Source organism: Pagrus pagrus (genome assembly GCF_965226575.1).
Source record: "Pagrus pagrus genome assembly, chromosome: 12".
Classification (NCBI taxonomy): Eukaryota; Metazoa; Chordata; class Actinopteri; order Spariformes; family Sparidae; genus Pagrus; species Pagrus pagrus.
Genome location: NC_140196.1, coordinates 26,907,839 through 26,922,957, shown reverse-complemented (window position 1 = coordinate 26,922,957; position 15,119 = coordinate 26,907,839). Strand labels below are relative to the sequence as shown.

The 15,119-nt window shown below is 40.7% G+C and overlaps 1 protein-coding gene across 3 annotated transcripts in view; it reads right to left on the bottom strand.

Moving 5' to 3' along the window:
• Positions 1 to 15,119, bottom strand: part of LOC311266917 (nucleoprotein TPR-like) — a 31,971-nt gene that overhangs the window by 15,900 nt on the left and 952 nt on the right. For all 3 annotated transcript variants that reach the window (XM_084369602.1, XM_084369603.1, XM_084369604.1), the window contains exons 2-27: positions 14,915 to 15,019; positions 13,653 to 13,717; positions 12,674 to 12,764; positions 12,314 to 12,417; positions 11,187 to 11,351; positions 10,766 to 10,858; positions 10,099 to 10,179; positions 9,876 to 9,963; positions 9,628 to 9,765; positions 9,428 to 9,522; positions 8,210 to 8,407; positions 7,999 to 8,106; positions 6,436 to 6,659; positions 4,973 to 5,136; positions 4,736 to 4,860; positions 4,443 to 4,591; positions 4,167 to 4,329; positions 2,960 to 3,094; positions 2,403 to 2,543; positions 2,095 to 2,299; positions 1,770 to 1,972; positions 1,507 to 1,647; positions 1,088 to 1,204; positions 791 to 994; positions 371 to 555; positions 99 to 246 (exon numbers count right to left, since the gene is read on the bottom strand). In XM_084369602.1, the coding sequence (XP_084225728.1) occupies positions 99 to 246; positions 371 to 555; positions 791 to 994; positions 1,088 to 1,204; positions 1,507 to 1,647; positions 1,770 to 1,972; positions 2,095 to 2,299; positions 2,403 to 2,543; positions 2,960 to 3,094; positions 4,167 to 4,329; positions 4,443 to 4,591; positions 4,736 to 4,860; positions 4,973 to 5,136; positions 6,436 to 6,659; positions 7,999 to 8,106; positions 8,210 to 8,407; positions 9,428 to 9,522; positions 9,628 to 9,765; positions 9,876 to 9,963; positions 10,099 to 10,179; positions 10,766 to 10,858; positions 11,187 to 11,351; positions 12,314 to 12,417; positions 12,674 to 12,764; positions 13,653 to 13,717; positions 14,915 to 15,019 (3,635 nt within the window). The remainder of the gene's footprint in view (positions 1 to 98; positions 247 to 370; positions 556 to 790; positions 995 to 1,087; positions 1,205 to 1,506; positions 1,648 to 1,769; positions 1,973 to 2,094; positions 2,300 to 2,402; positions 2,544 to 2,959; positions 3,095 to 4,166; positions 4,330 to 4,442; positions 4,592 to 4,735; positions 4,861 to 4,972; positions 5,137 to 6,435; positions 6,660 to 7,998; positions 8,107 to 8,209; positions 8,408 to 9,427; positions 9,523 to 9,627; positions 9,766 to 9,875; positions 9,964 to 10,098; positions 10,180 to 10,765; positions 10,859 to 11,186; positions 11,352 to 12,313; positions 12,418 to 12,673; positions 12,765 to 13,652; positions 13,718 to 14,914; positions 15,020 to 15,119) is intronic.

The window sequence follows — 15,119 nt, the reverse complement described above, 5'->3', positions numbered from 1 at the left end:
AGGGATGCTTCTGATGTTGCTGCTCTCATCATTTACAGCTCACTATATTCCCTGTATTTTGTTATCTATCTCCAGTCTTCCATCACTTCATTTCATACCTGCATCCTCTCCCTCTCAGTGTTCAGAGCTTCCTGGAGCTCCTTCAGTTCTCTGTCCTGGTGTTCCACTCGCTGTTTGTGGCGAAGAGCTTCTTCCTCAGACGCCTCACATCGAGCCACAGCAATCTCTTTCTCACGCCGCACAAACCTACAACACACACACACACGCACATTTCAAACTCAATCCCAACGACTTCAAACTAAGACAGTTTTCTGAAGTCCCAATTACACAGGGATTGCACAATACCACTGCAATGAAGACCCATCTTTACCTTAGTATTTCTAGTATCTGTTCAGTGGTCTTGCCCTCCTCACTGAATGACAAGTCAAGATGCAGCTGCTGATGCTGCTGTTGCACCTGACGACTCTTGGAGGCCATCTCATCCATCTGTTGGTGCAGAAGTGAATTCTGCTTCCCCAGCTCCTCACAGCGACGACTCTTATTGGCCAGATCGTCCTGAAGGACAGTCAAACTGTTACGACTAATCAGAAACACAACAATCGTCTAAAGCAATGTTTCCTCCGGCGGCCCTTTAACACCCTTTAAAATCTTTTAAAGGCAAATTGGTTACATTTCACATGACTTTCATTCAGTAGAAGTCATTTTCTGGATAATTTATGAAAATCTATAAAAGCGTTGGAAAAGGACCTACAGTTGCCTTGTTTCTTCCCTCTCAAGTTAGAGGTCCTACCTTCAGCTGTTTCTCAAATGAATTCAAGGCTGCAGTCTTCTCCTGCAGGAGGGAGGAGGTCTTGTTCAGTTGCTCCTCAAACTCCCTCTTCTTTGATGCTTCCATCTGGAATCTTTTCTTCAGCTCCTGAAGGGCCTCCACATCAGCAGCATGAAGCATTAGCTCGCGCTCATACTTAGCCTGCGCCTCTCCAGCTAGCTTTGTCTGAGAAGATGACAACAGCAAGTTGTTGAGCCCACACCAGTTAAAACTGCTTTCACATTCATCAAGTCTGATGTTCTGAGTGTGTTAATGAACCTGCAGCAGGCTGTCCTGTATGGCCTTCTGCTCCAGTGTAACGGCAGCAGCAGCTCTCTCCAGCGCATCCTGCTGCTCTGTCTGGCTGGCCTTCAGATTGCGCTGCAGCTCTAACACCTGAACAAGACAGCAGGGAAAAGAACTTTAGACAATCCGAGGTCTACATTATTTAGCTGAGTGTGAAAATGCACCCCTGTTCAAGTGTAACTGATATTGCGAGTCAGGGCTGTCTGAGATTAGACGTCATATAAAATCAATGTCTAATTTATTAGGTGATTTATTTGAAAAGTAGGTTATTTAAAACAGTATTTATGTAACAATTTGACACAATTTAACCAAAGGGACCCCAATAAAAGAAAGAATGTGACGACAACATTTTCTCTAATGGTCACTTGTTTAAAAGTGTGCAACTGGCTTACTTGTTTTTCCACAGCATCGACAGCCTTTCTCTTCTGTTCTTGCTCCTGCTGCTTCATTTTCTCCACCTCCAAAATTCTCTTCTCCAGCTGCTTCTGCACCTCTTCCGACTCCTTCAGCCGCATCTCCAGAGGGGAGCGAGACTAAAAGCAAGGAGGAGGGTCACGTGTGTGGACAGGTGTGTATGAGAAGTATGGAGAGTAGTGTGTATGAAAAAAAAACAAGAAAATAGGCTGATGAAAAACAATAACCCAAGGTGCTGTACCTCCTTTTCTTTCTTCAGACTGTCTTCCAGAGTCAGTACCACAGCCCTGTACTGCTCCACACTAGCATTAGCATTCTTTAGCTGCTCTGCTAGTTCGCTTTTTTGTTCCTCTGCAGTACGCAGATGACCTTTCACCTCGATAAGCTCCTGCTCTGATTGGCTAGGCTGCTGTGAGGCTGCTGGCACTGGAGAGCGTACTGATGCTAGACAGAGACAAGGGAATCAGTCACAACTTTTTCTATTGCTCAACACCATTCAGAAGCTCCATTAGTTGTCCACATACTACAGATATAGACTTGGCCCTTCACTACTTAGTACTTTTTACCTCTGAGTGGTGCTCTCAGTCCTGCAGTTCTGGTAGCTGGGGTGGGTGTGTTGCTCGAGGTGGTGACGGCCTCTGAGGATGAAGCAGAAGCCAGCTGGGCTCTGAGTGCTGCCACCTGCTGCTCAGAGCTACGCAACAACTCCCTGGTCTTCTGCTGCAAGGTGTTCTGGGTCTCCAGCTGTTTCTTAGCTTCTAATAACTGAGCCTGGTGAAGAGTCAGAGGTGACAGATGGACAAGACAATATTTCAGGCTGTGTCCAACAACAATTACTTTGAGTGTTTTTAAATATGCATTAAGCTGTACATACATCCATGGTGCGCCCGAGACTGTGTCTCTGTGCTACTTCCAGGTCCAGCCTGGTCTTCATTGAAGCCAGTTCTGCCTCCAGATGCTCGATCTTGTTGTTCAGTCGCTGGCGAGTGTCTGTCTCTGTACGCTCCATAGTCAACTACATCAATGTGAGAGGAGAGTAGGAGAAATCATGAGGAAAAATAATGAATGAAGGTTTATCCGATTGCTGGTAACTTGTAACAGTATAGATCATCAAATCCTGAATCACAGTGGCTGCAATAAGATGACACAGGAAGTCCATTTCACTTGCTAGTGGTAAATCTAAGAAATCATATTTCTTTAAGACTGACCAATATCATTTATGTAGGTTTCGGTGTGAATGAAAAATAGAAACTTCATAATTTCATTTTCATTTTACTTCAATGTTATTGCATCACAGCAGCACTCTTGCTTCCTGATGACCATGCTGAATAACAGAACACATTTGCTTATTCTATAATACGAGTAAAAAAAACAAGATGAGATGTTTCAGTTGTTGATCATAGAATAAAACATTGTTGTGTGATGTGGTACCTGTATAGTCTTGAGGTTGGTGAGCAGCAGGTTCTGGTTCCGTTGCTCAGCCAGCATGGCTTCCTTATCTCGATTCAGTCGACTCTCTGCTTGTCTTAACATGTCTCTCTCTTTAGTCAAGTTCTCTACACGTACCTACAGACACACAGGAAAGTTAAGGAATTAGCTTATAATTGAAAAATATACAGAAAGGAAAGTGGGGCAGAATTTATAAGAAGTCAAACATTTTGGTTTTTGGTAGTTCAGGCATTCACAAAGTGACAATCATTTCGCCTCAATCAGTCAGAGTTAAGAATTGGAAAAACAGAATGGAACAAAGGCTCCATTATTGCAAAATGTAAACACCACACTAAATATGTGAGCTCCTTTTACAGTTTTAAAATAGTTTATCCTCAGTTGTAAAAAGGCTCAAATGAGCACTGAAACAGTGCTGACTGGTTCAGGCTGTCATGGGATCATCTGCTAGAACTGCACAGCTCTCTAAACCTGGTGTTTAACAAGTGGGTACTCTCGTATGAAAGAAACAGCTAACCTGTGGTGAAAATTCAACTATTATTTTCATTATTCGATAACCTGCTGAATATTTTCACAATTAATCATTCAATCGTAAAGTCTATAAAATGTCACAAAAAAGGTAAAAAATGTTCATCACAATTTCTCAGAGCTCCAAACTGGAGTGCCATAAGAAAGACTTTAGGTTACAAAGGTAACATGAGTGAGGTATCTCACTATGGGGTACGCTGCTCTGCATAGTCCTCAGAAGCCCAATATCATTACGCCAGCCACATTGGCTGGCAGTCGTGATGACTGCATCAAGAGGAGGGACATCCTCTCCTTTTAAAAGAGGGTGATGCGTGGTTAGCTCAATCTGTGGACAGTTAAGCAAACAGTCCCGTTGGCAGTCCTGTCGGGAGATTTTGCTTCCCCAGTGAAGCAGAAGAGGTTTTTGAATAAGCTGATGACGATGCATCAACCTCTTTTATAGGGAGAGGATGTCCACCTCTTGATGCTGTCGTCACGATTGCCAGCCAATGTGGACTAAATCTGTTTTGATTTTGTTTCAATATTTGGAGATAAAGAACGGCACCGTTCTTCAGATTTCACCTGTTTGATCCAACTTTTCAGCAATGTGAAACTCTCACAGTGCAGTTGATATCTATCCATCATCATCAGTTTCAAGATAACAAAAGCTTCTTTTCTTTCTCACCTCTTCCAGTGCCAGTTTTTCGCTAGTCTGTCGCAGGTCCTGGCTCATTGTATGGATGATGTGCTCGTGTCTTTGGGCTGTTGCAGCCATTTTTTGGCTCCTGTCCTGTAGGGCAGAGATCTCTCTGCGGTAGGCTGATACAGTCTCCTGGAGCATCTCGTACCTGACATACACAGAGACACAGCAAACAGTGCGCACGCACACACACACAATAAAAATGATGTTCAAGAACTGTACTTTGAAGCAGATGCAGCAGCAACACTGGACCTAACAAACCTCTTGTTGCTGAACTCTAGTTGTGAGGTGACCTTGGCATGGCTGGAGCGGAGTTCTGTCAGCTGCTTCTGCAGCTTGTCGTTTGTTTCATTCAACATCCTGTCGTTCTCTGCCTTCTCCTTCTTATACAGGGTGAAGGCATCATTCAGCTTGAAATACAAACACAAACACACACGCACACGCACACACACACACACAGAACACTTATTGAATTAAAGATTTCCCCCAACTTCACATAAAGATGAAGAGAGATGCTGATTTACGTACAGGCGTGTGCAGATGTTTGTGTGTACCTGTTTTAAGGCAGCTTTAGCCTGAGCAGTCTGTGCCGACTCAGCAGCAGCAGCTCTTTGAGGAGTAGAGCGAGTAGCTGGGACTGAGGGCCTGACAGGTGCGGGCTGGGATGAAGAATCTGGACCTGCAGACACACATGAAACTTTCATCTCGTTCTGTGAACAGCATTTCACCGACTGTTCCAATCTAATCCATCAGAAAGGCCCATACACAGTTTGTTAGTATTCTGGTGTCACCTTGAGGAGGCAGGCTGAAGCCGGTACTCTGCGTCAGCAGGGCCTTGTACATGTCTCTCTGTCTGGCGCTGGAATCAGCCAGCTGTTTCTGCTGGCTCCTCTGCTCTCTCAGCTGCTCCGCCTCCTTCTGAAGCTTATTCACACTGGCCTCCAGCTCCGACACACTGAAGGAAACAGAGAGGGAGATAATGTTGACAATACATTTCAGATATCTTCAGTTTACTGACGCTCTTTTTGAGCATTGGACACAAACATTTAAGGAAATATGTTTGTAATAGGGCTGGGAGATAACTTAAATCTATATCAAGTACTACTAATCATCAGATTTACATCATAAACCAATGTCATCACTTTTTTTGAACGTCAGTACTTCCTTTGTTCATGTTGGCTCACTTGTAATATCATGTACCTGTTATTTACAATATAGTTGGTTGAACATGTTAGTGGTTACTGTAGCTACTGTCAAGGGCTGGGTTTTAAAAAAGAAATCGATTTTACAATTCAAACTGATCTTTATTTAAAAAGATATGTTGTATATACATATTTTAATGATTCAATATTAATTCATGAAATAATAATACTACTAATAATAATAATATTAAGACTGATATAGGCTTTGCCTTTTCCTGTAGATATGTTCTGAAACACCCGCCGTAGCGTTGTCATGATACTGGAATTTCTAAACTCAATACACTACCTGGAAAAATTCAGATATTCGATACTATGTTAGATAGCACAGGGAAAAAACAACAGCATTTAAGGTAAATTAAATGGGAATATCTGACACTGCTGCGGTGTGCGACTGTGTGTCGACTTGCTGTCTGAGAGAAGAGACAGCAACAAAGCACAGCTGACATCAGCATAAATACTGTGGGAATTGAGCATTAAAACCGTTTCAAATATTCAGTATTGATATTTATCGATATTTCAATATTTTTGACAACACTAATGGAAAGTGTACGGGTAAGTCTTGGAAGGCTATCTGCCATACTGATGGGTAAATGTTTATACAACATAGTTAGGCAATATAAAACCAAAAACCATTGGAACCATTAAATTTTAACCACAAACCTCAGAAACCATTTAATAAAATTAATAATGTACATTTTGGTTTTTTTTCTATAATTAACCAGGTTACAGGGCTGTATTATATACAGCATTAGTTCTCTCAGAACCTATGCAATATCCAAGTACAATTAGTATTGTAACTGAAATATGCTTAATTGAACAGATACTGAATTGAATCAAGTCGAAATGGGACCTTGTGAATTAAAATTGAATCAATTCAGGAAACCAGTGGCGATACCCACATTTATGGAAAACCCTTACATTAGTTGGGTCAGTTACAGATTCATTATTTGATTTATTGTATTGGATGTGTGTCAAATAGAGCTGTGTCTGTCTCTAGCAGAATCAGAACTTGTATCAGCATGTACATGGTGACCAGTTAAAGCACTTGTTACCGTGCTGATGTGACTTGGCTCTTCTGTCTGTCCTTCTCCTCCTCCAGTTCCCTCAGCCTTCCCATCAGGCTTTGGTTCTGCCTCTGCAGCTCCTCCACACTGCGGAAGGAAAGCTGCCGTGAACCGATGACCTCAGAGGTGCTGGAGATGTTGGTGGAGCTGCCGTCGCCCTTGGTGACCCGATTACCTCTGGCTTCCTCCAGCTCCACCAGAAGAGTACAGACCTGGATGAACGAGACCAGTCCAAAGGAATCTGTTATAATATTCAGTATTTTGATTATTGTCATATTGTTGTATCATTTCATCAATCCACTGTTCACACTTTTGTTAAATAATTGTAGGAGATAAAGTGAAAGAATTGCACAAAACAATTCAATCAAAATAAAGTCAAAAATCTGTTGTGTTGTGTTGCAGTTTCTTCTCCTACTGACCTGCTGCACTCTTGTATGTTTGTATAATCACACTGACAGAATTATGGAGAGACACTACAGGTGAATGGGGTAAACATTTTAATGAATAGATATCACCATTAATCATCCCCAGGTGATTCATTTAAAATGCAGTACTTTGCATACATTTCAATAACAAAAATCTGAACATTGGATGGAGCTAGGTTTAAAATTCTTGTTTCATTTTGTTAAAATCCATTTTCTCCATGTTTTTAGGAATAAAATGTTTTATAAATCAGGCTACAAATAATATATGAACTGAGAATAAAGACAGAACTAAAACTGGAAAGTTGTGTGAATGGAGGGCCACTGAAATGGAGATTTCTGGTTCAGTCTGAAAAAACACATTTTTAGATATGTACTGTCAAATTCCATACATTTTTAGAACAAAAATTATTAATTTAACTAATACATTTCATTAACACTTAACTATTATTATTTTTTTATTGCAAGTTTCCTGATATTTTATGTTTGAATATGCAAAATTATTCTTACCTAATTAAATATACACTTATTAGCATTAACGTCCAGAACAGAAGTCTGAACTAAAATAAACACCTAGATGTGTATTTTCCTACTAATCTGAAAGAAGACATGTTACAGAGGCAAAATAGCACAAAATCAAACTTATCCAAGAACTGAGCGCACATTTTTACTATCATCTCTCCTCCTGAATGAATTATACTTACAGGGTTCATTGCACACATCAACTGTATTTGTGAGGTCTGAGGTGTATTTCTTTCTATTATTTTTGTAGTCACATGACCTGTCAGGTAATCCCTCTGTGCAGGTATTTATAAAATAAAAGATTGAAAACACTTTACTGTCTAACTTTCGTGCCTCTGCACTTATTTCATGTTGGAAGAAGGACTTGCACCCGGAAACTTCACATGGAGGTAAATAAGTGTTCATGGGAGTATTCTCAAGTGCGCAGATTCTATTTTTGTATCTTTCAGATCGAAGCATGATAGCCCAAAATCTCAAATTGACCAGTGCTTGAAAAAGAAATTACATTTTCATCTGTAGCGTCTGCTCTAATTAAAATCAAAACCAATGAATCTAACTGCACTATTTGAAAGTGTGTATAGCTCCCTTTGTCTGTATGTGTGTGTACCTGTGCAGATGTATCCTCCAGCTGTCTCTCTGCCCTCAGCTTCTCTCTCTCCATGCTTTCACAGCCCTGCTTGACCTCTTCTTTCTCTTTCTGCAAACTGTAGATCTCCTAATGAAAACAAGTAAACAGAATACATTGTTATCTAGAGTCTTTACATGATAATACTACAGAATGTTCACAGACACAGAAGGAACATGAAGTTATCCCAGACCGTTCGAGCTTGCTCCAGCTTGTTGCACAGGGAGGCCATGGATCTCTGCATGCTCTCATACTCTTCTCTCTGACGCTTGAGGACAGGAGCCTTGGACTCAACCTCCTGGACGATCTCATCCAGCACCCTGCTCACCCTCCTGGTCTCCTGCTTCTCGAGCTGAAGATGCGTCTGACACTCTGCATATGCATTATACAGCTAAACACAGGGACAGAGGAGGAAAAATCAATACTTGCTACAACAAATACACAACATCATAGTATTTGTCAGTTAGAGTAGTTGTTCAGCCTCCTTCATTATAAAAGACATATACAGGGGGCAGAATGTCAAATACTACATATCAGCTTATAATACTGTGGGTTTCTGTGTTTTACCCCCAAAAGCAGAAAATTGCATATACCTTATATCATCTCTCACCATTTTTAGTGGCCTGTTCAGTGATGGATTACTAATCTCCATGAAATGGTTCTCTTTTTGGCTGGACTGCAACAGCTGGGGCCAGCCCAACAAACACTTGGGTGCGTGCTTACATGGGTGAGTGAGTGACAAAGTTACATGATTGGTCAAGGCAGCCAAGTAGCATTTGCTCACTGGCTGTTGGCCTTTTAAGATTATTCCATGCACGCACTTATTATGTCACCAGCGTGCATTTTGTTTTCTTCTGGGTTTTGGACAAGGACTCTTAGGGAGAAGGAAGCAATGTAGTTTTTTTTTAGCGGGCAGGGTGAAGGATGGCTCGTTGGTAGAGTTTCTGCATTACTTTTGGTGTCCAACTCAGGAACTCACGTAGTTGTGCTGTCCAAAGTTGAGATTAGATTTTCACCCCTGCAGGCTTGAATTTTCCGATGAGTTGAAAAGACTGACTCATCACACCTCGCATGTACTTTATGGTGCACTTTGTGAACGTACAAAAAATGATTGCACGTGTGACAACTCCGCTGCTACTCCTTCATCCTTGGGGAAACACTCTGCTATGTAGAACTTAATTTAACCCAATGGTGGTGAGCAGGGTCAACAGTGACACACAAGACAAAACACAACTTAATACTATCGGTTAAATTAAATGACTACTAAATGAAAGAACTATAATTATATAGTTAGAATAATATATGACACAAAAAACTAAATAGTCCAAGGATGTGGTATAAATAAGACAACAGTCCTGCTGATAGGAGTTGAACCATGTCACCCAGCTCTTGTGTGTTCCATCAAACTCACATCAAAGAACTTCATGCCAGGCTTGACGATGGCAGCGATGGCAGCTGCTGATGGACACATGGAGTCCAACTGCTCCTCAGTCAGAGAGGGTGCGCCTGGAGCAGAACACACACACGGGAATAAAGGTGGTCAGGTTTGTACTTGCACACACACAACTATGTATAACTGTTTGATATAAAATATATTCTGTGTGTTCTTACAGCAGTGTTTGCCAGCAGCCTTCATCGTGGCATTTTCCAGCTCTTTCTCCATTTTCTTGGTCTTCTCTCTCAGCTCTGCCTCGAGCTGAGTCTTTAGCTCCTCTCCCTCTGACACCCTCTTTTCTAGAGCCTTATTGGCTGCAAAGACACAATGAGCAGTCACCCCTTCAGTTTCATGACATGGATTTACATTTTGCATGTGTACAACACTTTTCTAGATGCCTGTAACTGTAAAACTGTAGTTATACCTTCCCCAGTTTCTTTAACCAGCCTACTGAGCTCTTCCACTGCTCTGCTCAGTTCTTGGTTCCTTGACTCCATGTCTGTTGCTGCCCCCTACAGGGAGAACAAAGGGATCACTTCTGGACTGCTTACAGGAAATAACATGACTACAATGTGGAGATAAAGCCTAGGATAATTCATTTTTTAACATTTAGAAAGTATTCTGTATCTACATGTAGTGATTCTCACCTTGTAGAGTGAAGAGAGCTTGACATGAGCGTTGAGCTCATTGCGGTATTTCTCCTCCATGGCACTCTGCTCGTCTTTAGCCTGGAGAGACATGCACACCATATATACTATGAATAACACTACAGATGTAGTTATACCTGCATGACTTTTAAGGTTACATGGCCTGACTGACTGATCACAATGAACTTAATTATATGCTAGTCTTGATTAAAAAAAATTAACTGAAAGCTAAAAGCACAAAGTTGATATATACAGTGCTGTGCAAAAGTTTTAAGCAGGCGTGAATAAATGCTGTAAACTAAGAATGCTTAAAACATGGAAATGTTAATAGTTTATTTTCATCAATTAACAAAATGCCTACATGTGAAATTGTTAATCATTAGTATAGTTTAGTATAATTGGTTGATCATACACCTGACTATAATCCTACAAAATCCCTGACTTTGTGAAAGTGTACCTTTAAGAATTGATGTTGGTTTGAAGGCAAAGGGTCGTAACACCAAATATTGATTTGATTTAGATTTTTCTTTTGTTCGCTCACTTTGCAACACAGTAAATTGATACACACCTGCCTACAACTTTTGCACAGTACTGTATATACATATATATCAGCCTAGAATTTCTGGACAGACAAGGTTTATGTTTTAGACATATCTATATATCTGACCTGCTTCAGTTTGTTGTTGAGGTCTGTGGCTCTTTTAGTCTGACTTTCAGTGGTTTCCTTCAGAGAGGTGAGCTGATTCTCCAGCCTGGTCACCTGTTGATGAGACAAGTCATATGAAAAGAGGTTAGATTTCCGGACGTGTGCTACATAATTTACTCTAACAAATAACAGTTCTCTCTGTTTTAGTGGGCAGTTTTAGGGTCATGGTCCTGTGACGTCCCAATATGTTTTTTTTGTAAAGGTCAGCTGCACTGACTCAACAGACACAAAAGGTTCTACCAAACAGACTATTTATGTGGAGGAGACCACCACAGATACTGGCATAATTATAACAGTCAACAGGAATACCATTGGCAGATTTGTGTATTTATCTCACAATTAGCTCAGCGTATACTCTCTGTATGTTTCGCCTCTGTGTTACCTGCTCTTTGCTGTTCCTCAGACTGCCCTGTAGCTCCAGGATCTCTTTGCCTTTCTCTCTGTTGGTCTTCAACAGTTCTTCAGTTTTGGTCTTCAGCTCTGCTGTTACCCACTCTATTTTCTTCTCGAGTAACTCTTTTTCCTGCTCCATGCGCTTCTCCCGGTGCTACAACATACAAACAGAGGACATGTTACAAATGTGACACATGTGGTTGGCACTTGTTCTAAAATAAAAGTAATTATCTGCTTCCAATAAAAAAAAATTTAAAATACAGTGCCAGGCACACCAAAAGGAATTAACCATAAAATATTAGAGGAAGTGATATCAGCCAAAAAGATTGTTACGACTGGTGGAAATCTGCTTCGGACTTTGTGTTTCAAGAGAGTTTGTGAGGTTTTTAACTTTTTCTTTTCTTTGAGGCACCCCAGTGATTGTTGGACAAATTGCAGCTAAATAGAATCTAGAGCTGCAACTAACGATTATTTTTTTATCGATTTATCTATCGATTATTCTATTTTGTCATTAATATTTCAATATCTTATTCAATCATCAACAAACAAATATGACAACGTATGCACTGCAGGGCATTATTCCCCAACAAAAAATAACCCAGTCTTAACTGGTAATCTGTGTAATCCTGGGACAAAAAGTAATGTGTCTGTGTATTCACTCAGTCTGACATTATGCCCCAGTTTAAAACACATCTGTGGATGCAGACAATCACTGTAGGACCGGAATGTTTAAGCTACTGTGGCAGAGGCGTGACTGGAGATCATATACAGAGCAGAACGGGTCAGTAGCAGGGCATGTTATTTAGCATGGAGAAATACTACAGAGGGAGCACAAAATTTCTCTGTGTAGTGTTAAGTTTCACTTCGGTTTGGTATTTTCCCCCAGTTTAAAACACAGTAATGATCTGCCTCATCAGCCCCCCCCCCCGGATGCTTCCGCTTCAAGTGCTCGAGCATGGCGGTAGTACTGCTGACATCCTCCTCACTGACACACGTTACGTAAAAGGGACGTATTTACGTAATCGATTACGTCGACGCATCACAGCAGCCCCAATAAAATCCCACATAAGCCTCAACACTGAGCTGCAGTGGTTCCCATGATAATCTGTTGTGTACCTGTACAGAAGCTTCAGTTGACTGTACGTCATCCAATTTCAACTGCAGCTCCATCTTGACTTTGCTGGTCTCCGTCAGCTTCTCATTCAGACGCTTCACATCCTCTGCAAACACATGGACACACAAAATTCACACAAATAAACCAGACAAATTTATACTGTGGTATGCTGTTTGTAGTCCTACACTGGGCTGTAGAAATTAAATGACCTTGACATGAAAACAGAAGACTCTCTGTAAGCACTGTAACCATATGCCTAAAGAGAATAAACGTGTGTTTATGAAAACATAACACAGTATCAACATACAATGTAACCAGATTCTGGGCTGTTTCTGTGCTTGTGTGTGAACCTGATATCTTACCACTAAGGCTTTCCACTTCCTGCGTTCTCTTCTCCAGCAGCCTCGCCAGCTCCCTCTTCTCTGCCTCGATCTCATACTTGGCCTTGGTTTGCTGTCACCACACACAAAAACGAGGGTTACAGATGTAACCTCGGGTCAGCGACACTGCCAGAGGCAGAGCTTATCACTGGATATATTCCATCTCACGCACGAGATCAAGTATTTATATCAAGTCACGTGTGACCTTTGATAACCCACGACCAGGTATAACTAACAGTATCATCCTCGCGATCAGTCCGACAATCTTTTCACGGCTCTCAAGATTCAGAACGACTGAGAACGCTGGCAGTCATTCATAGAACTATATCCGTAACTTTTGCTCTACTTCACCCTTCCTGCTTATGGCTGGATGTCTTGTGACAACAGAGTCCCGAAGAATCCCCAGTGCCTACCTCATAAGGAAGAAGTGGAGAAGCTTGGCTTAAGAACCACACCCAGTGGATGGGAGGGTGGGGGTGGCCACATATACCTGATCAGGGGTCATGCGAGGTCACACATGACTTTGTCGACATAAATACTCAACCTGCACCTCAGTGAGAAAGGGTAAAATAGAACCCCGCGTCATAACAACAAAAACAGCAACGATAATAATATTTGAAAGAAGAGAAAGAAGAAGAAATAGGAAGAGGAAAAGAAGAACAAGAACAAGAGTTTGTAGAAAATCAAGTTTGGTTGTTTGACCTAATTGGTAACAGTCCTCTAAAGTCAATTGTATGAGTTACATATATACATCCACAGGTCTGTTCAAATGGAATAACAAAATCATATTAGCTCCGATATGACTGACAATTAAACCTCTATGTCAACAAAATCTTCTGAGCTGAAAAACTTTAAACAGGTGATTTTATTAAAAAATGTGTATATGAAATTCACTCTTTGAAAAAGAAGAAAGAAATGACAGAAGAGAGCTGATCCTCATGAGGTGCTTGGATAGGTTTACCTGTTGTGGTGGTTTGTCTTCAGAGGTCTCTCCCTCTATTCCCTTCAGAGTGCTCAGCTCTTCATCTGCACAGAGAGAAGCATTGACACAGTTCACACTCAGGACCAGAAGGGAGACTGGTTCAAGTTTTAAAACTTAATGTTTCGCCAAAGCTTACATAACTATCTCTGCATTGTTTAAAGGTAACAGCACACTGGATTAAAAATAAAATGACAATGAAATGATTATGAGGTTAAACACTGACTGCAGACAATAAACTACATATAAATACAGTACAGTACCACATAATTAAATACATTATTAAATTAATTATCTGTTTTGATTTTAGGGCTTAACTGAACTGTAAGAATAAACTAGTTTCAAAATCATATCAAATACAAATACTGTACTTGGATAAGAGTGCCAGTAGCAAATACAGTCGTAGCAGACGGCCTATAATTAAATCATTATTGGACCAAACTTCATAAATGTTTTTGCGACAAAGTACTTTGTGTTCCACTTGTTCCATCACAGAAACATGAGTTGTAGAAATCATTGGAACTGTAGACTGCCATGATATACATGCTCTTTACGGTATGCAAACTTTTGGCCACGACTGTATATGCCGTTTGTTCCATACTAATAACATTTAATAATTTAAGCTGGCATTCAGCCTTAATCTGCTGCTCTTTTCATCCAAATCATTGTGTGACCTCTGTAGGAACCATGTCCTCTGACTATTGTAACACAATGTGTTCTTGCATAAAGGCTTTTTGTCATCGATCTTCCTGAAACCTGAAAACAGGACACTGGGGTACTGTACATATCTTAAACCAAATGGGCCTCATCATTTGAAATCAATACTATTAACAACTATACCATCAGTCAACACATGGAAGCTGTAACTCTAATCTGTAAAACTAGCAGATGGAGCAAACACTGAACTACCAGCCTTGTTCTATGTTAACCTAACATGCAGCACTTGTCTCTGGATTGTAAATAACCCGAATGACTGTATCCAAGACTAACGGACTGCATTAGAATTTCCATAAGAAGAATTAACAAAACATTTACATTTTCAGAAGACTGCATACCTATTTGTGCCATGTGGCCATTCTACAGCCAAAAGCATAGTGTATGAATTGACGTTAAAAAAAAAAATAAGAATTATGTTTATCTAAGTTGAGTCTAACAAATGGCGACTGATTACTTGTAAGCATTGATTCCCCAATAACCAAAGCTAAGACAGTGTGTTGTAACAGTAGTGGTGCGTGAAGGCTCACTCAGTTTTTTATTCTCCTCCTTGAGTGTCTGCAGGTCTCTGGTGGCAGACAGGATCTGTTCCTGACTCTCCGCCAGTCGCTTGTCAATGTCAAAGTACTGCTGTTCTGTAGGGGCAGAGACATGCAACAGAAATACATGAGTACACACATCATACGACTAATAACGACTACAACAAACAGACAAATGTAGTTTTATGCTATATTT